The 26276-nt window shown below is 39.2% G+C and overlaps 1 protein-coding gene across 1 annotated transcript in view; it reads left to right on the top strand.

Annotated features, from left to right (window-relative positions):
* The window catches only part of LOC116333697 (CUB and sushi domain-containing protein 1), a 422781-nt gene that overhangs the window by 98200 nt on the left and 298305 nt on the right, over positions 1–26276 (top strand). The window contains 1 exon segment of the mRNA XM_039613940.1: positions 20881–21097. Coding sequence (XP_039469874.1) covers positions 20881–21097 — 217 coding nt within the window.

Genomic DNA, 26276 nt, shown 5'->3' with positions numbered 1-26276 from the left:
TGGTATCTAGCCAGATGCTTACTCTGAGCTGCATTACCCTGGCATCAAGTAATACTGTGAGGAATTTTGAGTAGTTTTTGACCAGGATATGTCCTCCAGTGTACATATTAAACAGATATGTAGAATTGCTTTCTTCCATTTGCACAAAATCTCCAAAATTAGAAAAAAAACTTTCTCAGGCTGATGCTGAAAAACTAAATCATGCATTTATTACTTCTAGCCTGGACTACTATAATTCATTATTATCAGGATGTCCTAAAAACTCTATAAAAAGCCTTCAGTTGATCCAAAATGCTGCAGAAAGTGTACTGACAGAGACTAGAAAGACAGAGCATATTTCTCCTATATCGGCTTCTTTTGATTGGCTCCCTGTTAAATTCAGAATCAAATATAAAATCCTGCTCCTCACATACAAGGTCTTGAATAAACAGGCCATGTCCTGTCTTAATGACCTTATAGTAACATATCACCCCATTAGAGCTCTTTGCTATCAAACTACAGGCTTACTTCTCGTTCCTAGAGTATGTGAAAGTAGAATGGGAGGTAGAACCTTGAGCTTTCAGGCCCCTCTTCAGTGGAACCAGCTTCCACTTTAGATTAAGGAGACCGACACCCTCTGTACTTTTAAGATTAGGCTTAAAATTTTCCTTTTTGTTTAGACATATTGTTAGAGTTGTGTCAGATAACCCTGAATCCTCCCTTAGTTGCACTGCAGTAGGTGTAGGCTGCTGGGGGATTCCCATGATGCATTGATTGCTTCTTCTTCAATCACCTTTTTCACTCACTATGGTACTATTTTCCTTCCCACAATCACCAAAGTGCTTGCTCATACAGGGTCATATGATTGTTGGGGTTTTCTCTGTTTTCTTTGTATTTCTGTAGGATCTTTAACTTACAATGCAAAGCACCTTGAGGCAACTGGTTTTATGATTTAGCGCTATATAAATAAATACAATGAATTGAATTGAAAAAAGCGTTTGACCACAGGCTTTCCTGTGTGGCATTTGCATGTCCTCCCTGTGCCTACATGGGTTCTCCCCAGGTGCTCTGGTTTCTACCCACCATTCAAAAACATGTCGGTTGGGTTATTTGGTGATTCGAAATTGAACATGAACATGTGTGAATGTTCATGGGTGAACGAGGGTGAGTGGCTGCCTCTCTGTTAACACTTTGAAAGATTTAGGGTCCAGGTTATACTCCATTTCTCACAGCTGGGACAGGCTCAGTCCCCTGACACCATGAGTTAGATCACTGGTTAAGAAAGTGGATGGATGGATAACTTGTTGAGCTTCATGTTTATAAACACGATAGCAACAACAAAATGATATGTTGTTGCTGCTTTGTTATTTATCATATTTTTCCCCTTATATTGAACTGAGGACAGCATTATGACTCACTATCTCCTCTGGTATTATGAGACTGGATGGGCCAGGGTCGTGCTCATTGTTGTAGCTATATCTGCAACAAAATGTACAGTCCTTTTTAACATGTTATGAAACTTGTTATTTCTTCAACGTGTGTTCCTGATTCCCGTTTTGTAAAATGCCTTAAACTAAAATACACATTTAAAGCTGCCTTAAAGTTTGATGTAACATGAGCTATGCTCAAAGACAAAAGTTCAGCCATGATTCATAGCTTTGACATTTGATTTGGCTTTCTTCTTGTGGTGTGCTTTTGAGTTGAGGTTCCCATTTTGGGAGTACTAAAAACATTAAGAAAAAGTTTCTGTCATTTTCAGGAAAAGAAATCCTGTTGAAGGAGAATGTAAATGAAAGAGGGAAAGAGAAAGGTTCATACATAGTTCTGAGGGTGGGAATGGTGACTGGATGTCAGGCTCCTTGGGAGTCAGACACCTCTGAGACCAAAATCACAGAGGAAGCCTGAAGCAAGCTGCTTTTACTTAATTCTTTCTCTTTTGATGTAATCACTGTTTGAGCCCAGATGTTGGTTTTGCAAGTTTGCAGCATTTTTTTGTTTTATGGCAGTTCAGATATAATCTCAAAGCAGTAGGGTGTGTCTCCTGAACTCTTCAACATTGTAGCAGTTCAAAAATGTATTCTGTTTAATCTCAATAGGAACCCATTCATAGTAATATGATTACCATCACCATAATAGGCAAATTACAATAGCCTGTCATGTAGAACGACTCATGCTGAGTAGGCACGATGCATTTGACCTGTGAGTAAGTGTATGTGTCCTCGTTTTTTCTCCTTCCCTCCTCTCATACACTTTATATATACCATATATATTTATATTTACTTCTCCTCCCTTTATCACTCTTTCACCACATCATTCTCACTCAGTCTCCCTGCACAGCCTTTTTTTATGTCTTTCTAACACACTCTTAATCGGCGATTACTGCAGCAAGAAAAGGTTAGGTGAGAATATTGATGGGATTTTGTTGTCATGGGAAGTGCTGAAGGCAAAAAGCAGCATCCGCTGCGTTTAATGATCCTGTTTGTATGTGTGTAAATATGACGTAGTTTGTTGGGCTTTTAGAGACGCACACACACATGCACACGCACTAACTTGCGCACGATAGAAGATGGATGTCCCAGGTTCTTGGAAATGCCTCTGTCTCAATCTGTTTTCCTGAAAATGACAATGCGATGTGATCATACAGGATATATAGCTACACACAAACAGATACATGCAAAGCTACAGCCACAGATCAGGACATGCAAAACACAAAACGGTGCGTTTTGCATGTAGAGACTGGAAGAAACTAACATATGCACAGAAAAATACTGACTACAGTGCATCAGTATTTTTGAACCTTCATTTATTTATTTATTTGTTTGTTTGTTTTGGCCTACCTGTTTAATTCCCTTTAATCCTCTTGTTTTTTAGGGAGCCCTCATGAAGTGAAGATGTCACCTTATCTTAAAGTTGTCCCATGCACCAGTGTGCGCATGCGTGGATGTTTTGTGATGGATGCAAGCAGTATGATCAGTTAAAAATGTACGACTGTCTCTGCATGATGTTAATAATTACATTGTTTCTGGCATTTGAGTTTTATCTACCCCCCCACACCACACACACACAGACACACACACATTGCATAATAATAACTGTTCAGGTCGGTAAAATGGGCACATAGAAACTGTTGCTATAGAAACACCAGAATAAAAGCACCCTCCCTGGTAACGACACAAGTTTTCATTTCTTACTGTGAGATGGGAAAGGGGGTTTCACTCTTTGTGTTCTCTCCCTTTCTCCCTTTTCCCCTTCCCCCTTTGAAATGAAACAACAGCCTCTCCCGCTTCTCTTTCCATGTTCCACTTTCATTCCATTTCTCACGCACTCGTCTTCTTTCGACCTCCCCTTCTACTTCCTCAGAAGGCCCTGTTTCTGCTAGTCAGATTCATTGCAGTAGCGCACTTGGCTGTGACTGACAGATTTTTGGGTAATTTCATGTCCAGCGGCAGCAGGGCTCTTGGTGATGCACCTGCAGTGCTGATGCTAGAAGCTGGATTAGGAGGAATAAATTATAGGTATCAATCTTGAAAAATCAGATCAGCTCCTTTAATCCCTTTTAACAGCGGTGTACTCTCACCCTACTCTGGTATTTTTGTTAGAGTCCAGAGCTAGTGCACAAACTGATTTGAAAGCACAAATTCACACTATTCCAAATATGCAACAAGTGAATAATAGTTTTGATGTGGGTTCAGCAGGATTTCTTCAAGGATGAGGACTGTGTTAGCTGCTTTAAAAATATGCAGTAACTTTCAAATTATAGGTTGCAGATGGATACCTGTTATGCAGCCTTCAGAAAGATGCAGGATTTAATCAGAGGAGCTGGGAACCCCCTCATACATAATGAACAATTTTAGCTGACAAATAGTGGAAAAAAGCATTCCTGGTGTTTTCACGTTTCACACAAAAAAAGAAAAAAACATAAATGTTTTAAGATAAAGAATACATCAAGACTTTATTTATTTATTGAAACAGCATTGACCCAACTAATTTGTGTTGACATCCTTCTCTGGTCTGTTCTTTCCCTAATGTTGGCATAGCAGTGTCACTGCAAGCTACACCATTATTGAGCTCATGCAGGCAGGAAATTATCCACTTGCAGCAAGCAAATAAACCGCTTGCATCAGTGCAAGATTGCTGTGAGTAAACTGCTCCAGCGTGACATTATGTCTGCAAATATCTTATATGTGACACATTTTGCCAATATGCTGGTCCACATTTGGCTATGATAGGAAATTTGTCACAGCTTTGGGATTTTTAAGTAGCATAAATTCATTACTGTGAGCAAATTCAGCAATACTGAATGTTCATTACTTGTTGTGAATAAATCAAAAATCAATCTAAAAAGTTTACCAGTCTAAAAATAAGTGAATGTGTTTTATCAGCAGTGGATTGAAACCCAATACTAGGTTAAAAAGTCAAACAAGTCTTTTTTTAAAAATCACATTTGCATTCTCACCTTTTCTAAATTGACCTCTCTCTACTTCAGATTAGTGCGAACAAATAAAATAAAATACAGGTATTAAAAATTTCATATAAAAAAAAAAAAGAAGAGGAAGATTGTTTTAATATGGGGAGGTGGTGCACCAATGGTGTTCTGGGTTCGGTAGGCTAGGCTGGCTTATCTACCTGTGTTTGAATGGATTCTCAAGTGGGTACTCTAGCTTCCTCCCACAGTTCCTCCCGCTGTTATAGTAACTGGTCAATCTAAATTGGCCGATGGGCTCAGTGTGAGAGTTTGTGGTTTTTCTATCTCTCTGTGTTAGCCCTATGATGGACAGTGGACTTTTCTTGCCTTTTGCCCTTTGTCAGGTGGGATAAGCACCGTAACCCAAAGGCAGGTTCATTCTTGTTTACAGAGATATCTACAGACAAACATGATGAGAAGTTGCTCCTGTTTTGGTTCTTTTAAGTCCACTTGAAGGGCACGTGCACAGTTTGTGCATGGTAGTGTAGTGTCTCGGTGGAGTAGTCTGCATGGTCACGAAACACTGTCAGGCACATAGGGATGGGTATCGAAACCCGGTTCTTGTTGAGAACCGGTTCCCACTGTTTCAATTCCTTGGAATTGTTTGCCATTTTTGCAAACGATTCCCTTATCGATTCCAGTCGCCCCGAATGACGTCACCACGTTGCGGAGCGTCATTTACCTGGCAGGAGGGCGCCTAAGCGGCTCAAACGCTCAAAAGTTTGGTTATACTTTACGAGAACGGATGACGACGGGGCAACTTGCAATACTTGCAAAGTAGATATTTTATTTAAGGGAGGAAACACTACGAATATGCAAAAGCATTTGCTCACAAAACAGGCGATAACCTTAAATGAATGTCGTGTTTTTAATTCCGCTCTGGACTCGTGAATCTCAACCCAGCAGCAGCGGTGACGTTTGCACGTCCTCTCCTGTTAATACGGCAGGTAAATAATCAGCTAACAGTGCATATTATGTTAGCGCGATCTGCCTTATTACAAAACCTGCCGTTACTGTGCGCTGCATTTAGGTGACCATGATGAGAGAGACAGACAGAGTCTGGCTGGCTCAGATGCTGGCAGTTCTCGCTGCAGTCTACCGATAGCATCTCCTTTCAGGCCAGGATAGACGAATGTCACCGAGCAGTGACTAAGTTTGTGGTCAAAGCCTTGCACCCATTTGCCACAGCAGATGCCCCCGATTTTCGGTAAGTGAATGTGTTTAATTGTAGGCAGGGACATTACTGGATATTCTTGTGTAATTGCTACAGAATAATTTATGTTATACTTTGTTATTGCTACAGAAGAATATTTATTTTATTATTTTACATTTACAATTTTTTTTTCTGGGGATCCTGTGACACCCCATTGAAGAGCCGTAGGCTGTGGATCTCTTAAGATCTCACTGTTGGGTTTGTAAGGCCATGTTACTCCTAAATTTCTGTCTTGTTCAAAGAGAAGATATAAAACAAAGTTCTACAAACAAAGCTAATCGACCTTAGTGTTCTCCTTTTTTTTAAAAAGAATCGATAAGAGAATCGATGAAGAATCGGATCGTTAAACAGAATCGAAAATGGAATCGGAATAGTGAAAATTTTATCAATACCCATCCCTACAGGCACAAAGATGTTTGCACAGAACTACAGAATGTATGATGATGAAACTAGATCCCTCTGACTCAAGCAGACCCTAGCATGCTTGTGGACAGGAAAACCATAACACAACTTATATGGATAAGCAGTAAAGGGTTGAAATTCAATTTTATGTTTATGTGTGCGCAAGAAGCTGATTGAGAACGAAAAGGCTTTTAAATTCTTTGGAAAATTCTTTTGGCTTACATAATGTTTACTGTTAAGGATAGGTTGCAGTCAACTAGGAAATCAAGCATCATTATGGATATTGCAATAACTTAAGAAAATCTTTATTACATTACCTTTTCTAGAGTCTTCCTGTGCTTCACTTCCTTTCTATCTCTCCAATGTGTATTACAATGACAACATGTTTGCGCCTTCATTCCTCTCTGCTGGTTGTTTTTCCCTCTTGCAGTCTTAACCCCGCTTTCCCTTTTCATGCATCTTGCCATCTTCATTTTAACTTATACACTTCCAATTTCATTTCCTCTATTTGTGTATGTGTGTGTCTGTCTCTCTCATTCTCTCTTTTGCACACACAACCTGCCAGCTCATGTGAAACGTCAATGTCCCCACAGATGAATAACAAGGCGTACTGCAGCATATAGAGTATTAGGGCCCCAAGGGCAAACGTATGAATGCAAAGAGCTGCATTTGCACTCTTTACCTCTTTACCTCTCGCAGCATGTATTCATTTCTGCCTTTCTCCTCCGTAGTATATCTTTTTTTGTTTCTGTGTCTGGCTTAAGAGTTTTTTGTTTGTATTTCTTCCTTTAAACTTGTGCATATTTTCCAGTCTTATTTCTCAAGGGATCCGTGGTTGTATGTTCAGTGTTGTGGTCAGTGTGAAAAGCAGCTGTTCTACTGCGTGTATGCATGTGTGTGAAGTTGCATGCATTTTAGCTCTCCACCTTTATGCACATAACAATTATTGCACAAATTGGTCTTTCTGTCTGTTTTGATCTCCCTCACATTTTGTCTAATCCTGTTTTATAAACAAGGATACAAAAATCCACAGGTACCAATAAACTTTCAAGACAAGTACACAAGGAAAAAAAAAGAAGAAGTAAGGCCTATACATAAATACTAGAATTCACAAGCTCCAATTAATTTCATTGGAGAATGGAAGTTACATTTTTTGCAACTAAATTGTTTAAACCTGGCCATCATTTCAGAAGCATAATGCTGTGACAGTAAGAGCTCAGGGTTAAAGACATACACTTTACCAAATTATTTTTTTCATAAAGCATGGAGTGTATACTATGAGTCATCAGTTTAAAAGAAAAATGCTTTGGGCCTAAACACTTCTATCAATAATGGTGCAGACTGAATGGCACCTATTGTAAGAAGAGTCTAATTATGTTTACATTTGGAGGTTTTTGCTTCTTAATTCCCTGCTGATCCGGTATAAATAAAGCAAAATAAAGCTCCAGCTGTAACAACCCCATAATCTGTTGCCAGACCCATTTTAATTTTATTGTGCATGCAAATAGAGTAGTATTTTTAAGTAATTATGTACCCATAGTATATGACCTGTATCCTTGATGACCTCCTAATGTGTTACCTGCTGTTTTTCACTACTTGATGGACACTTGAGTGACAAAAGGCAATGTTGTAATATTGTAACTAAACAATTATTGCTAACAAGCCATAGCATATATTTTATGATATAATTATTATATATTATGTATTATTTGTTATTTGCATTTTTATTTCTAAATTCTTCAGTAGGAAAGATGGTGTTTTGAATTTGTTAGATTTTTATATTAGTTACCTCATATTATCAAAAACTGATTTAATTTGAATCTCTGTTTTAGTAGAAGTTTAGTTCTGTGAATTTCATTTCTGTAGAATATTTCTAACGCATATTTATATTTGAGGTCTGTTCCTAAGCAAAAGCAAAATGACAAAATATGACAAGTCTATCTTTATTTAGAAATAAGCAAAAGAGAATCAAAGACTTCATCAATAAACACATATTTTTTTATTTAAATAAAGCTATGCCTGCACTATGGGGTGCTTCATCTAAGTACAGCATATCCGCTTTAATGATCACTTTGTGCACAGACAGTTTGTGTATCAATTTGTCTGCAGCGTTAACAAGATGCTAGCATGATATTCGGGCAGCTGGTTAGCATTAGCTGCTCGGTAGGGACAGGCTAAACAAAGTAGAACCCACACACTAACACAGGCTGTGCGTGTGTGAATGAAGACTGTGTGATTTCACAGACTAATGTCAGACTGCCAGCTAAAATATTGATTGGTAAATGGACTGCCCTTACAAAGTGCCTTTCTACCTTTAAGAATCAAGCGCTTTACAATTGATGCATCTTATTTAAACATTCGAATGAATGAATGAGTTAACAGGGGGTGATTACAAGCAAAGTCTTTAAGATTTGACGTTGCATGGTATGGAATTCAAGGTGAACAATACAGCGATCAATCACAACATTAAAACCACTGACAGATGAAGTGAATAACATTGATCATCTTGTTACAATGCAGTGAACACTAAAACAAAAACAAAAATAAACAAAAGTGTAAAAATAGAATTCCAAGAAAGAGCTCAAACCCCTGTTTTCTGGCTGAAAGTGTGATTATGCCGCTCGCCGCTCCACCTGCTACCCCACCTGCCTCCTTATGCGGGCTTTTGTTGGTTGTTATTCTTCCTCACCTCACAAAATGGTTTTCTGGACCCTGCATCTAGGAAATGATACTAAAAGGCTGCCAGGTGTGTTAAAATTTGAAAAGAGGTCCTGACCAAGCGTCAGCATGTAAAGAGTTGGGAGTGAAATTGCGCTGAAAATACTTTAATAAACTCCAAGTTTGAAGTAAACATTTCATGCAGTCCTATAAATGCACCACTCACACCTAGAAACCACTGAATCAGATTTATATTTATTGAAAGTACATGCAAATGCAAAGACTGATCATGTGACTTTCAGAATCAGCAGGATAAATGAAATAAGAGGATATTTCACACCAACTTTTTAAAATGAAGTTTAAACTAGCTTCCATTTTTAGGTCTTACTGCTACAACAGTCGTTGTTTAAACGTTCAAAAGATACATAAATAAATTAAGTTAAATTATAGTGTGAAAAGAGCATAGTGATAAATGAAGGTTGTTTCAGAGACATGAGAGCGAAAGAGAAAGGAGGAAGATAAGTGGATAATTTTCACAGCAGGAAGAGTTTCTAATGGATATTAACATAAAATTATAAGGGACACACCTGGACAGGGGAGGCTTTGATTCCTTTATAAAGGTATAATTTGGGTTTCCATTTCTCTGACTGTTGTATCTGTGTGTGTGTGCAGGTCTATCCCAATGATGCGTACACCTGCACATAAATAGGAAGAAATGGCAAACAAAACTGCATACAGGTTAACGTGTGAAAAGAAAATGTGTCTTTTAATGTAGTTATCTGTTTACTTGTGCACATGTGTGTAATATTTATTTTAATCACTGTGCATTTTTTTAGTTACATCAACAAAAACTATTGGTCAAGATCAAAACCTGGCTCATACGGTGAAAGCATGAAGGAACAGTAGGTATAAGGGTTCAGATTTACTAAAAAAGTTTGAGCCATGCCTCATTTCTGTATGTTTGGATTGGAAAATGGGGAAATAAGCGCAGTGATTTGTTGAAACATTCAAACATGTGGGAAATACAGTATATAAGGCAAAAACTGAGATTTGTCAGGATTGGGTATGACCATCTTTATTCTACAAAACAACCGTAATTCTCTTTGTAATTTCTTTAAGTAGTCTTCAGGAATAGTTTTCCAGGAATCTTGAAGGATATTCAAAGCTCTTCTTTGAGTGCTGTTGCCTTTTGTTTTGTATGGGCTCAAATTGTAGTCATAAATATTTTGTACTTGTAAATCAGGATTTGTATGTGTAAAAAGAATTTGTGTGTGTGTAAAAAAAGATTTGTGTGTGGACTTAGCCAAAAAATACATGTGAAACTCTGCACTCAAGTTACAAGTACGAATTTTGACCCTATTTTTCTTCCTTTCATCTGATTGGCCAATGTCATGTCAATCACAAATTTAACTATCCAATCAGAGAACAGATGGGTTTGGCTATTGGAGGGGTGCTTTATGGAGCTTCAGGTCCTTGAAGGGAATAAATGCCCTTTTACATGCCAGCCCAGCGTTTTCCTTCATCACCACGAAGGAAAACAGTTTGTGGTGGTCCGAGTTTTGCGATTTTTGTGTCACAGGTTTACGTGCTTAATACAGGGACCTCCAGAGCCTTTTCAACAGCGCTGCGGACCTGGGGGGGGGGGGGGCAGTGTTGTGGAAATGACAGTCTTCACTAGTGGGGATAGATACAAAGCTTTCTTCGTTATGAATTAGCATACATGTTTTTATTGAACATTTGAAGAACCAGCAAAAAAAACCCAGAAACTCTTGTAGAGGACATAGAGTCAGAGATAGAAACGACAAGGAGCAGGTGCATCTAGTACAGGTAGAGCTGCTGCAAAAACCCACAGAGCTCGGCAGCCAGCGCAACAAATTCTGGATCCTTGGCTTTTAGTTAGCATTAGCAGCACATGCTGCGTCCGATGTGAAAGGAGCTTTATGCTGCGCACTGTGACTCACAGCAATGGTCCCGGGTCAGCCCTGACTTTGTGTTAAACTAATCCTAAAGTAATAATGGTATTTCTAACCACTGATATACCACAACTTCATCCTTTCAACAGCTGCTGAAAGTTAGGGGACCTAGCTTCTATCAGATATTTATATAGAGATCCTCCAGCTTCAAACTGAATTTACCCTTCAAGGACCTGCAGTTCAAAAAAGCGCCCCTCCGACAGCCAAACTCATCTGTTCTCTGATTGGATAGTTAAATTTGTGATTGACATGACATTGACCAATCAGATGAAAGGAAGAAAAATAGGGTCAAAATTCGTACTTGTAACTTGAAACTTGAGTGCAGAGTTTCACACGTATTTTTTGGCTAAGTCCACACACAAATCTTTTTTACACACACACACAAATTCTTTTTGCACATACAAATCCTGATTTACAAGTACAAAACTGATTTACAAGTACAAAATATTTATGATCACAATTTGAGCCCATAGTTTTGCTCTCTGTCAAGATGATCCCACACTGCTTCTTTAATGGTGGGTCTGGGATCTGGGGAGGCCAATCCATGACTGTATGTTCTTCTATCCAGGTATGCTTTTACTGCATTGGTAGATGCTGATCAGACATTTTTCTGATGGTGTTGCATGGTGTATGAAAATCTGATGGTACTTTTCTGTGTTTATAATTCGCCAAGATCTCCAACACCACTGCCTGGCAGCTCAACACCATGACACAGCCTTCACTATGTTTTACAGATGGCTGAAGACATTCATTGTTGCACCTCTTTCCTGGTCTCAAGCTGACAATGATTTGAAGCTGACAATCAGCCTTTTCTGCCCTTTTCCCTTCTTAAGAATAACTTCTTGACAGCCAGTCAGCAGATGGAGCAACTGAATGGCCAGGTGCTATGTCACATCTCTGCTGGATTTTGTTTCTCAAGGAAATTACTTTCAAGTCTTGTTTATCTGCTGTAGATAGTTTATTTGGGGCATACCGATTCTTCTTTTGTCCTCTACTTGTCCAGTTTCCTCAAATTTTTTTAAGTTTTTAAACTGCACACTATGCTGAGTTGTGCATATGGATATGAAAGGTGTTCAGAAAACCTGGAGAGCAATCGCTCACTAAGTATTCATAAACTGTATAAAATAAAACAAGATCGCAACATTAGCGTGTATCCCAAAGTCTTTCTCCTTACTGGTAGATGGTTGTTGTCAGTTAGCAACAATAAACACTGCATTTTAATAAAAAACCACCAAAACAAACTCAGAAACAGAGACTGGGACAACAACAATAAAGGTGTCTTTAAAGAATAAAGCTGTTACTTGTGATGGATCATAGAGGGGGAAAACAATTGGTGATGTTTTTATTTAGAGAATAGAAAACCACTGCTCACTTTCAATGGCCGCACGACCACTTTCATTTGTTTTGGGTTTTTTTTGTTTGCAGTTAAAACAGCATTATTGTCAGATGAAACAAGCAATTGATTTCCAGTGTCAGGGAGAAAGATCATACTTAGAAAGGGATCAAATTACAGAGAACGAGAGTAAGCGTAAGACAAAAACAAATGCAGATGTGGGACTTTGAGGTGCCAGGCTTCTGTTTTTTCATCAATGACAGAGTGACCCAATCTTGATCGCTAGTTTCAGTTTATATTACAATATCTCAGCATAATAGCACTATTTACTACATACCGACACGCTCCAGTACACCCAAGGCCATATAGCCTCATACATGCACACACTCAAAAACACACTTATAGACAAAACACATATAGGATTGCTTACATAGCTTGCTTTCAGCACCCATTTTGCTTTGCTGAGCTCTAACACATGTTCAGGAGGTTGCTGAGTTTATTGATTTAAAATGTTTCCAGCTAGCTTTGACCTTAGATCCTATGCATGTTTCTGCTAGAAAATGCGTGTGTGCTTTCTTGTGTGCTGACTCTGGCTTGTGGGGGTATATCATATTTCTGGGGTTACTTTTCAAGAATACAAAGAAATTCATACATTTTGTTTCTGTTGTTGTTGTTTTAGCCTATCTCCAAAATAAGTGAAAAACTGAGCATACTGCCTCTTTTTTTAGACACAGTGCATGCTAGGGGGGCATCAGCGATTTTCATTGTCACATCTATTCTAGTAAGATGGCTCTGTGTATATTTGCATGTTTTCCTTCATTGGCTGATACACTCCTACATGGTGCTGGAAGAAAAAGTTAAACTACAGGAATGTTACTTTTACACACGCAACTTTACTTGACATTAGTTATGCAAGATGCTGATTTCTTTCTTCTTTCTCCTGCCACAAAAGAGGAATAAATAACAATAACAAACCTTGTGTATGTGTGCGCATGGGTTCTTTGTTAGCTACTCCCTCAACTGCTCATTAATGTAAACATCTTATCAGCCACTCACATGGTCAAACTGTGGCCAATCAACTCAATGCAATAAGACTTATAGGAAATACCTGATTGACAAAGGTTTATTTCCATTTTTTCTCCAACTGCTGGTGTTAACAGTACCACTACAATTTTTCTATGGTGGATTTATTTAGTAAAAAATAAAAATAAAAATAAAAATGCAGATTTCCTGTACCTGTGATCCATATTTCAAAGTGCATGTCAGAGCACAGCTCATGAGATCGCTGTGACAAACACATGCACTGTCCATGGTGCTGAAATGAGTTTCATTATAATGGAAAATTCAGTTTAATGTTTCATTGTTAATTTTAATTTAATTTAACAATGAAAAAACAACAGCAACAATATTTTCTGTGCAGGGCCTTCATCCCTCTGCTTTCTCCTTTCTTCAGCCATTTCTCTTTGAAACCCATTGTGCAGGCTGCGAAATTCCTCCCACAGAAACCACAATTTCCCACAGAGCAAGTTTAGAATTAGTTGGTTTAGTGATCTGTACGTTTTTATCACAACTTCATCTGTCATTCAAAAAAAAAAATGACATGAGTGGAGAAACGTCTCACTCTCCCAGCATGCACTCTTAAAGCTCTGTGATGCCTCCTCTGTACAGCAATAACTGACACCATATAAAAGAAAGAAGAAAGTACTCAGATTTTTGTGACTGACCCTCTTGCATAAAAACTTCATGGAGGTACACTTTTGCTTAGAAAATAGTGCCAAACTAAGCACACATTGGAATTTAAACTTGTCTCACATTGAGAAAGTATAGATTTTAGGCTTTGTTTCCACTGCCATTAAGTTTCCAACAAATCATTGCAGATTTAAAGAACCAGTTTAATTGAAAATATCCCAAGAGTACATCTTACACATTGGCTGCAATAGGATTTATTTTCATGTGACCTTTGGATGTGACACATGATGTTGCATGAATCCATAACAGTTCAGTACGGCTTCATCTGTACCCACAGGTCTATGATGACGCTTCTAGGTTGTGGGCAAAACTCTTCTAACTTGCCATTGGGTGCCGAGTTGTTTGGCACAGCCTAGTATCTGTGTTTCCTTACCTCCCTCTTTTAAACTCAAAATAGCTTTTATCGATCGTATACTTTGTCACAATGCACCCTGTCTGACTAAGGCAAACTCAGGTAATACCAAGACGAGAGGGTTTAAAAATATCTGTACTGTGAGTTTCAAAATGTACCAAACAAAACAGTCACACTAAGGACCGAACAGTCGTGTTCTAGTCTTGTTCTTTTTTTAGTCTGAATGCATGTAAACACTCCAGCACTGTCAAAGTCCACTTTGACTTCAGGTCCCTGTGCGGAGTACAAAGATACAGCAACATCTCAGTCGCCTACTTTGATATGACAGCCAATCATGTCATTGAAAGTATTTGAACATAAAAAAACAATCTGGACAACTCTTTTATTTCTTGTCTTTGGTAATGAGCTGTTGTTGTGGCAGATTTCCGCACCGCATTTGCCAACACTTCATAAAAATGCCCCTCGTGCTTTGGCGTGACTGGACTGACATCAGCTCCCCAAACCCCAAACAAATAAGTATGGGCTGCTCTACTGAGACTTTTGAAGCAAATACAAATAATGGATTGACAGAATTTCCACTGGCGCCTATGAGCAACCATGTCTGCAGGCACACTAATATCTTTACTGAAAAATTAATAACCTGGTTTCTAAACATTTTCGATGATGAATCAGATCTACTTTACAGTTTTCACAGATGGAGAAAGAGTGGTAGTAAGACCAATGACGTACTTTCAAATGATTTTTAGTTTGAAGTTTGTGTTTGGTTGTGTAGCTTCAGCTAGATTTTAATCCTGTGATTCATTTTCATTCACTTTAATCAGATCATAATTATTGAGCTGTAGGTTAAAAGATGATTGATTGCATATGCAGACACTTGGTTTTCCTCAGAAATTCAGATGGTTGGCTTTTGAAAGTGAGAATTATATATATTTTTTCACAATGTACATAGAAACACATGCACTTACAACTAACTACTAACACATGCAATCGTGTGCATTTCTCTCCCGTGATCTCCTTTTTTCCCCCTTTATCGTTATTTCAGTCTGCACTATCTTTGATCATGTGTCTGTCTCACACACACACACACACACACACACACACACACACACACACACACACACACACACACACACACATTAATCCTATCTATCTCTGCTATCTTCAGACAGCAACCCCTATTCCTTGCTGACAATGTTTGGGATTTACTCTGGATGTAGCCTTGATTCTTCCTGTGTGACTCTGTGTGTTTTTCCATTTGTGTGTGAGTGTGAGTGTCATATGGGGCATGATACATGTCTTTCAATATCCATTGGTTGTTATGGTGACTGGTATTAGAGCATGTGCTCTCCCTTACCTTGCATTTGTTTAGCTGCCCTCTTCTTATTTTCGGTGCACATTTGGTTAACGTTGAGTACATCCATATTGAATTTGACATATAGCCCCTTTGATTTAATTGACTAAACGTTTCTATTCTGTTTGTTCAGTGTTTATTAGTTTGTCAGTTTGCACTTGAATGATTTTTGTGGCAAAAGCAAACATTGCACAACATGATCTTGGCCTCAAAAAGTAAAATCACCGAGTTCAAACTTTGGTCAAAAGACTATCTGCTTTCAAAATCATCACTTTTCTGCACACCCTCATTAAAATAAATGAAATTCTAATTAAAAATATGTGTGCTCACTCTTAGTAAAGTGAACCTAATGATGGCTGTAAAAGGATTCAAACTAGGAAACAAGTGTTAGAAGTAATTGCCTACACAGGAGCACAGGAGAAAGTATTTTCCAAAACAGTTTTTAGCATAGTTAACTGCACAGATGGACTTTCATACTATTTTCCAGAGACCTGCTTTTATCCCCAGTGAGCACCAGCTAAACGGCCTGAACGCCTGAATCTGTCTGCAGCCCCACTTATTTAAACAGTTTGACAGGGGGGCTGACAAAGACCGTGATAGAGAGAAAGACAGACAGAGAGAGGTTGTGGTATTTGTTCTTTGTGTGATAAATATAGCAGGTGAGTGGGTGGAATGAAAACAACCTAACACTCTAGCAGGATAAGAGAGGAAACACAGAAGATAGATATAATGATACCAGGAGAGAGACAAAGTGACGTAGCGATAATAATACTGAGGAAATGAGAAAGAAACGTAATGACGCTTAGGGAAAGATGAGATGATGCTAATACAAAGATAATTGTGGTGAAAGAGCGATGTACAGAGAGCAGGTTGGATGAAGGGATGAGAGAGCAGGATAGAGGCAGAAAGAGGAAAAAGGATGGGGGTAATGATGACAGAGCTGGGGAAAGAGATAGAGGAATTGAGCTGCAGGGAGGAAGACCACGAGGGAGACAGAGATGCATGGAGAGAGGTACAGGCATGGTGATAACACCAGTGTAATAAAGAGAGCAAGGATGGACAGAAGGTTTAAGAGAGGAAGATATAGAGAGAGGAGATGGAGAGAGATGGAGGGTTGCAGAGAGACAAACATAATGTGGGAGAGACACAATGATTCTGACACAGAGATAATGAAAAAGAGGGAGGGGGTGGTACATGAGAAGAGTGAGGGGGAAGAGGCAACGAGGGAAAGGAAAAGAGGATACCAGGAAAACAGACAACAGATTCCTCTCCTCTCCCCTCCTCTCCTCTCCTCTCCCCTCCTCTCCTCTCCTCTCCTCTCCACTTTTTCATAGCTGGTATTGAATCACTGCAGTCAATAGTTCTACACAGCGTAACTTAGAAAGATGCATTTGATTTGTGGCCCAGCACGCTGTGGAAAGAAGAGGCCAGCATTTGATTTATGAGCCAGGGACCTTGTGGTCAGGTTCACTACAGCTCTCCACCTCTCTGCTGCTTCTCAGCACCTAAAATTTAACAGTCTGTCTGATTGCTATGTAGATTTTTTCATTGCACAGTCAAACCATTATCAAACAAAGCAGATTTTGTTTGGGTATGTTGGGCGGATGTGATTAAGAAATAATTCATTTTCCGCATTGCAAAAAACTATTGTACGAGTGTAAAAAGCATCAAATTGCTCTGGCTTTGCTGCTGACATGTGTCATGCAATTCCTGTGAATGCCTGTTACAAATAAGAGAAGCATCAAGCATTCTTTTTTTTTTCACCTGGGGTATCTCACAGCAGTATTGCTGTGCAGGCTTGCTTGCATAATAATTAAAAGCCTCACAAATACCATGTAAAATCCTCAAATCTGTGGGATCTAAAGCAAACAAAATGTACATCTAAGACTTAGCCCTGTGTAGAAACAGACTGGCAGTGTGCATATTAGCATTTGCATTCACGTCAGCACCTGATTACACAGTGTGCAAACGGCACCACATTTTTATCCACCTGTGTCTGGAGTGGCTATTTCACATGCTGCTTATAGACACACAAAAAATTGTCACACACACACACACACACACACACACACACACACACACACACACACACACACACACACACACAGATCTGTCTCTTTTTTTTATTCTGTCATACTTATCAAATAGCAGACTCAGGGTCTGCTTTTTTGCTTCACGACAGCAGTTCAGCTCACCATTCTCAAGAGTTGGGAGTTCGCCTTGTAATCGGAAGGTTGCCGGTTCGAGTCCCAGCTTGGACAGTCTCGGTTGTTGTGTCCTTGGGCAAGACACTTCACCCGTTGCCTACTGGTGGTGGTCAGAGGGCCCGGTGGCGCCAGTGTCCGCCAGCCTCGCCTCTGTCAGTGCGCCCCAGGGTGGCTGTGGCTACAATGTAGCTTGCCATCACCAGTGCGTGAATGTGTGTGTGAATGGGTGGATGACTGGTTGTGTAAAGCGCTTTGGGTTCCTTAGGGACTAGTAAAAGCGCTATACAAAATACAGGCCATTTACAGGCCATTCTAATAATGCTTAAAGTTATGCATTACTAGAAATGTAGACGATTTAAGTGAAGAGTGGGTGCTGATTAGCCTGTGTCTGTCAGCTAGGTCTCACCTCAGCTAGTTGAAGTCAATGAGCAGGACATTTTCACATGATATATAAGGTTGGTGACTTCTGGTGCATGTTGATTGATTGATTGATCATTTATTTCGAGCATATGCATAGATATATATAAGACAGTGCATAATTTAATGCAAAAATTTGATACATAAAATGGCTTGCTATGCAGTTAATGTACTAACACACTGTGAGCCAAGTTTTTACTCTAATTTTGGTGAATGAAATTCTAGTACTTGTTTGTATACTATGAAAGTATCACAGTCTTTGATAGGAATCAGTGTCTCTGCTTTCTACGAACAAAATGAAACTGTTAGCTGACAATTTAGTGCTCAACTTTGCTGGAGAGGGAAGATGTGAGTCCAGAAAGCAGTGATGTTAGAGTTGGTGTGTCAAGCTTTTATGTAAAGTCCATGGTACTAACATAAAACTAGAAGTTTTATACCATCTTTTCAATCTGTTATCATGTTGTTAGAGCACATTTGCACATTGAAATTGATGTGTATAACCTTTTTCTTTCATATTATTGGCAAGTTCTGATAACCAAAAGCTCCTTTTATGCTACTTTTAAATTTAAAAAAAAAAGCTTTTAAAGAGTTGTTGGAATTACAGTGTTTGTTAGGATGGAGGCCACAGTTGTTTGCTCACTGGTGGGCCACAAGTGTTGGGCTTTTGCTACTGAAAAAAACAAATTACAGGATTTTACTTCCCTGATGTAAATAGGTAGCATAGCTAAGAACACACCACTAACAGTAGAAATCAGTCAGTTTCCCTCTTCAGTTAGGAAACCGAAGAGGGAGTCCTCAACTCTGCATTATCTAAGAGGATAAACAAAGTGCTTTTTACTGAAATGCCCCAAGTATGATGCTTACAATATGGCATCCGGGTTGATGTGCATATCCGCTGAATTCTACTTATCCCATCTGCTCAAGAGGGGGATCTGGCAGCAGAAGAGATGGCAGACAGAAAGAGAGAGACAACTGAAGACAGAATAAGGTACAGACACAGATACGGCTGAGGGGGAGAGGTGAACTGGGTTGGAAACACAGTGAAGAACAATCTGAAATTAATCTGGACACTCCAGATGGTTTGAAGTTAGTGTGTGAGCACACATGTATGTGTGCTTCTCAGTTCCTGCCAGCTTGTCCATTTGGGCTTGTGTATAGGTATTTACGTGTTTGTGTGTTTTCTGTTTCTTCAGAGATACAAGAACATCTGGTATGTACTCAATGAGCAGGTTCTGATATTAGCCTGATGGAAAAAGACAAAAACACACAAGAACAGCCTCGCAAACATTTTGCTAACATTTGGTTGACTGGATTATGACCTAGTGAACAGGGAATGGAGTGTGTGCATGTCTGCGCTTGTGTGAAAAGACTGCATTCTTAGTAATGTGCAGTTAAATACATGGCCATTGCTCTCTGAGAGTTACCACTGGCTTTCATGTATGTCACACAGACACACACTCAGCACCACACATCTCCATGTGTCTTGTATGTTCTTCAAGAGTAAACAAGGACTGGAGGATAAGTGTCTAGATAAGGATGTAAATATAAAAAGAGGTTAGGAGTTCTGTACCATAAGTTGTGTGCTGTTTTATTTCCGCGAACAACACATGCCTCAAGTATGTGTTTTTCGGTTAAATGTATTCCAGCTAGCTTGAACATTTCCTTGGAAATATTTGATTTGCTGAGGCTAGCTTAGCATTCCTCACTTAGCTTACTTTAACTGTTTCATGTTTGATTTACTTTCTGGTGACTCTAAGTAGCTTCCACTACTTCTGTTAAGTGAGCCTAGATTTTTACATTTTGAACATAGAAATTCCAAACTTTGGATTACATGAATTATATCGTATAAAGACCTTTTCCATAACTCTAACTGGAGGACTGTGTGTGTGTTCATGTGTCCGTGCTAAAGTTAAGTCATGACTAATTGAGTCATCTTAATTTTGGCTTTTTTGTGATTATGAACCCTTTCCTCAATGGGTTGATGATTTAGGTTTCCACTGATCAATGTCACATTATTTTGTTCCTTAACAAATTACACAGTGTGAGAAGTGTCTTTATAGGTCTATATAGGGTTAAAATATATGTTCTCCATTTATTCGTATCCATCTATTTAGTGATGGGATGGATGGAAGTCTAAGGGTTCTACAAGGTCTTACATTTGCAAGTGTTTGATGTGTGAATGTTTAATGTCAAGGGAGTTTACTGAGTGAGCAATGTGATCACATAGTGGATGTACTTTAAAAAGCTTCATACAGTATTTTTGTGCATGTAGGAGTCTATATGAGTGTATGTGTTATGGTAGGTTTTTTCTGGATGATCAGTAGATCACGTTTCTGAGACTGACAACACTGAGAGGATGGAGGCTATGAAATCTGAATATATGCCATGTGTGTTCATATTCAAGTGCTTTGCATGAAAGCTTTGAATGGCATATGCTACTGTGTCGAGGGAGGCTCTGAGACATGTCTTGCATTATATTTGAGTTGTGTGTGAGAACATGGGCTTGTTAACACTGGGCTTGGCACACTGCACATATTTAAGCTCTGCTCTGTGTTTGCTTCAGATATACTATCCATTACAATATTTCTAAAGGGTTTGGAGCACAAAGTATAAAAGAATGTATGTTTAACTTTTGTCATTTTTGTCACTCTTCATCATATTGTTCTAATCTCTGTGTAAAAATAAATCTGAGGAATGCAGGGAAATATATATGTATTGTATAATGTATACTTTAATGCAGGATGTACATTTTCTTACATGTCTTATCTCTTTCTCTTCTAGCTGAGTCTTGTGGTGGTGTAGTCCAAGGCCTGAATGGCACCATAGAGTCACCTGGTTTCCCCCATGGCTATCCCAACTACGCCAACTGTACATGGCTGATAATAACAGGGGAGAGGAACCGAATCCAGCTAACCTTCGTCACTCTGGCGCTGGAGGAAGACTTTGATATTGTATCGGTTTATGATGGACAGCCCTCACCTGGCAACTTAAAAATGAGGTTAGCACTCATTCTTTCATTTTCTGTCTGATGTGGTTTCCTGCTCCTCTTTTTTCTCGGTGTCTTCCCTCTTTCCAACCTAATCTCCCTGACTCACACAGTTTGAATATGCGTCCTGATTTTTCAGCAATATTCATATATCTGCTTGGTACTTGGCCCGTTGTATATTTTGTTGGCCATCTTGTCGTCAAATAAAGACTTAGTTGTAATCTGTCTGTCTATTTTAAGACAGGTAAAATAACAAGAAAATAAACCAAGCAGACATTTTTAATATTACAGTTGTTGGGAACACTGATTATTATTTAGTTTCTGCATATTAGTGTATAGGAAACAAAGATATGGTGTATAAACAACTCATCACCTAAGATTTCAGGTTAATAATGACTACTGTCTTTTAAAAGTGAGTTCAAAAACTTGCAGGTATGAGCTTCATTGATTAAATTTGGCTTATTGCCCAATTCAGCATAATCTGAATAAAGTGCAGCTGCTCCATAGAAGTCCACTTACCTCCACCTTATACTTATGCCTTTGTGATATGTGCTGGAACTCCTCCAGCATCTCAAAATAGTTACAAGAGGGCAAAGTCACAAATGCACGTTTGGCGAATAGGACAGGTGTTTAGTGAAATGTGTGTAGGTGTAAGAAAGTGCAGTAGTACATCCAGTTTAGATACCTCAGGTATTTAGATGTGGAGATCCCCAATGCAACTCCTCTGGTGGTTAAGGACTCTTAGCCAGTACATGTGGTTGTGAGTTAATAACTAGAAATTGCTGAGCTCATCTGGACTTTGTTCCACTCTAGACTTTATCTTGGTGAGAGGTGGTGAACAGGTTTTCTCCTGAGATATCAGGTCAATGAATGGGTCCTGACTATAATTATGGACATATGTGTTGAACGTGTTTTGTCTGGGCAGGTAACCACACTCCTCAGCTTCCCTGATAGGGTCTATGCCAAGGAACAGTAAACTGTAAGAGCTTGGTTTGTTTTGCCAACAGTAAGTCAGACTCATTTCCAATGGGTACCCTTTGTCCCAATTCAGTTGATTGTTTTTATGGTCACAATTTTTAGACTCAGTTAAGGGCCAAAGGGGTGTTAGGTCACGTGGCCTCGGGATCTTGTATCTGCCTTTTTTAGATAATGTGGTCTTGTTGGCTTCATCAAGCAACGACTGCCAGCTCCCACTTATTCCAAAGATCCAAAACCTAATTGTAGCTTAAAGACACATAGACAGATGGAGCAGTGGAACAGTGGCCTGAATATAGCATCCTATTTCTTTACAACCTCACTGCAAAATTTAAAGTGCTGTTATTTTGGCTAACTTGAATGTAGCATGCAAAGATGAGAAAGTCTCACTGGGTTTAACAGCATTGTTATATAGTGGTTAACTAAAAGTGTTCCCTGTGGATCAACAAAAATGTGCAGGAATATATAAGCCACTGATGAATTGGCAGCATCCCTATTTAGTAAGTGGAAATAATGTAATATTATTGCAAAAAGGGCAGAGAGAACATCATCTACAGAGCTGGCAAACTGTGGGAAGCTTATTCATAGTGCTCTGCTTGTGTGTAGGAGGGATGAGCTGGGAATGCACCAAGTAGTGTTTAAGGCTGGTGGAGCAGTTATGGATAACATTGGGTTTTTCCTTGAAAACATCACATTGCTGTATTATGAGTCAGTGTTTGAATAGAATACTTTTTTTCTTTTACTGGATGGATAAGAAAAGAATAGACTGTACAGAGTGATTGGTTTGCGTGGCGGCTTACTGTAAATGCAGCCTCATTTTTGTGCTCAGCGTACTACCATAAGGATCCTTGGTGTGCTTTCATGCTAAAATAACCATGGCCAAAGAAAAGAGAATAATTTAAGAAAAGAATCCAAGTTTTTATAGGCTCAAAGTAAGATTTTGTGTCAGTAGTGTCACCCTCTTTATCTGTTCTGCGTTTATCATTTGTGTATGCCATGTGCTAGTTGTAGTTGCCTATACTTAGTGTATGATTATTTCAGTGGATCTTTTGCAACATTGGTGAATGCGACCTCATTATTCTACCTGTTGCTTGTTTTTTACATCCACACCAACCAGACGTGACTAAGAGGGATTTGTTTGGGCTTTTGTTATGCTTGGCCTCATTGAACTGTGGTGCGATTATCTCATGAGATAGACTAGCTCAAGAGACTACTTCACAGCATAGCCGTATTAGACCCTTTACTCTGTTAATTTACAAAATCTCTTTTAAAAGATAGGTCTGATTTTAGAGTGAAATGAGCTTGAGCATGTTGAAATGAGGACAATGATTAAACATATGAAATGTCAAAAGAAACTAAAAGTATATTAAACACTGCAGCTGCAAAGCCGACTAGTAAAGATTTACTTTACTTACATAAAGTAAGTAAAGATGTATAGTTCTGTATGTATCCATCCATCCATCCATCAATCTTCTGCCACTTATCCAGATTTAGGTTGTTAAACCTCCCTCTCCCTGGCCACCTCCTCCAAGCCAAGCCACCTGAGAGATATAATCTCTCCAGGCCTTAAATACCTCATCTAGGCGTCCTAGTCAGATGCCTGAACCACCTCAACTGGCTCCTTTCAATATGGAGCAGTAGGACCTCCACTCTGAGCTCCTCACTGCATCGCTAAGAGGATGCTAGTTTGCCTCTTATCTGCGATCTCATTCTTTCGTCACTACCCAGAGCTTGTAGCCGTAGGTGAGGGTGGGAACGCAGATCAACTGGTAAATCGACAGCTTTGCTTTCAGCTTCTGTTGATGTCATTGTGCATGTCTTCATACAAGAAATACAAATCTTAGTTTTGGTTATCACCTTTGATTATCACCTTTTTTGCATGCTCCAAAATTCAAGATCTGACATCTTCATGGGTATGGGACTCTACAGAAGACAGCATATATCCATTTGTTGCACCTTAGGACTACCCCTTTATTAACAGAATAAAAACACTGTGCTGCTGATAACTGCTTTGGCAGATGAGCTGACCCGTTGTGGCAGCTGCCGCATTTTGCCAGCCTGGTCGCTCTGTCAGTGATGATAATTAGCCCTGGAGTTATTTGGCTCCCACATTCTCTGACCACTACCCAAACATGCCAACAGTATTTCCTTTTTGAACCTTCAACACAAAACATCAGTGCAAGGGTGATATATTGGGTTTTCCTAGAGCTTCTGAACTTAAGTGCAGTGAGCTGCAGCAGGGAGTCCGTTCCCAGTGCCATTTAGATCAAGTGACTAAGCTGGGAGATGCAGGGTCACTTTTTTCTCTATTCAGTTCTTCTGTTGATGTTAGCACTTCTCTACTCCTCTGAATAGTGCAGACATTTCTGGGGACAAGCAGCATATTGCTGAATTTAGACCACTGGCCAGCAGTCTTTTGTGCCCTAGGGCTCTCCCTGGTGTGTGTCAGTACAGGCAAAGCTTCAGCCCAGCTTGTAAGGCTTCCTTTGGCTCCAGCTGGGTGTTAGCAGCTATTGAATTCAGCCACTATCCTATTTTTTGCTTATAAAAGAGTAAGTTATGTTTTTACATGAAATATTTAAGCCTGCACATACAAGAGCTGATTTCAATTATCCGGCCGTTCTCTATCTGAGTTCCACAAGGCCAGCCATCAGCTGGTTGACCTAAAACCCTCTCCTCTTCTCAGCTAGTGCTGATATGAACCCATCAGGCTGCCTACATGGACAGTGGGATGCAGCCAAGAGGAGCTGACTGCCCTCTCTTTGTTCAGAAAGAAGAACACAGAAGACACAGGATATATCTTTCTCTAGCAGCCACCCCTCCAACTGCCCTTGGATCATGCGTATGGGGAATTCTTCAATCTCATATATAGAAGAAGGGCTGACCTGGCATCTGTGACCTCTTCTTACCAACCCCAGTTGTGCGTCAGCAACGGTAGCTCTACTCCAACCCCCTCGCTCTCATGACTGATGTCAACAGTGTGAAAATGTTTATTTCTAAAGCTGAAAAGTTTGTTTCACACAGACAGGATCAGCTGCTATATCCCCATCTCATATGCGGCATAAGAAACACACATGGGTACAGACAGATTTCTCAAATGTCCCTGTTCCCACCAGAGTTTCTAGTATATAAAGTTTTTAGTATATAAATTCTTTTGAGAGAAGGGGTAGATAGATAGATAGATAGATAGATAGATAGATAGATAGATAGATTTATTTTTACTTTATTTTATATAGAAATTTCAAATGTTAACAAAATGCTGCAGCTACAATACGAAAGGAGAAGTTGAGAAGAAAATTCTTGAGTACTGTAGGTACTAGTTTTGAGTATTTTTGAGTATTTTTTAAGTCCTTTTATCACTGTCAATCCTGTCCCACTGGTGAATCCTGTCCCACTGGTGAATCCTGTCCCACTGGTATTCATTTCAGCTTCTTGAATTGTAGCTGACTGTTCCTAGTGTGAGATAGTAAGGAAAGTAAAACTTTTCTGAAAGACTAACTTTTAAGTTAATATCAGGTAAAGGTAGTCTGTGGATTTTTGTGGTAGTGCTGTGTTTCTGGTGAGTTGGGATAATATTTATATTACTGATTATAAAAGAATTGATATGATAAGTTGCCACTATTTCTGTGTAGTTGCTGGTAGATTTTTCTCTGCCCCACTTGGGGGCTAAGAATAACAACAATATTTTAACACATAACTGTGTTATGCTATTAAATTAACGTTCTCATCATAGACGGGCAGGAATGATAACATTTGTTACCTAGCTGCAGCATTAACGTCATTGCTTTATTATTAGCCATAGCCACTAGCTGTTATCTTAATGATAACAAGCAGCTTATGTGGCTATCAGGTAAGTGCTAATGTTAATGTGTGCACCATCCAGGCTAATATTTATGATAGCTGTTTCTCTGTTGTTGAAATGGGAGCTCTACTGACCTCTTGAAAATTTGGTGTTGTGAATTTCAACTATCTTAGCCACTTGTGACAAGAGGAGCTGTGTGCTTGCAAGTTTGCACTGCTGATATCAATACTGCTGCATGATACTGCGGGATGAGTATCTGTCAAATATTCATTTTTAGTATAAATTAGTATCTGTCTTTTTTTTTTTTTTGACAACCCTGCTAGAATCAGTGAGTGTGTGTTCTCTTTTTATTTAAAGAACAAGGAAGTATTAGAACAGGGGTTTTTTTTTTTGGACAGATGAGAGAAAATAGAA

Source organism: Oreochromis aureus, linkage group 1 (assembly GCF_013358895.1).
Source record: "Oreochromis aureus strain Israel breed Guangdong linkage group 1, ZZ_aureus, whole genome shotgun sequence".
Lineage (NCBI taxonomy): Eukaryota > Metazoa > Chordata > Actinopteri > Cichliformes > Cichlidae > Oreochromis > Oreochromis aureus.
Note: the sequence above shows the minus strand (reverse complement) of the source record. Positions and strands in the feature narration are given on the sequence as shown.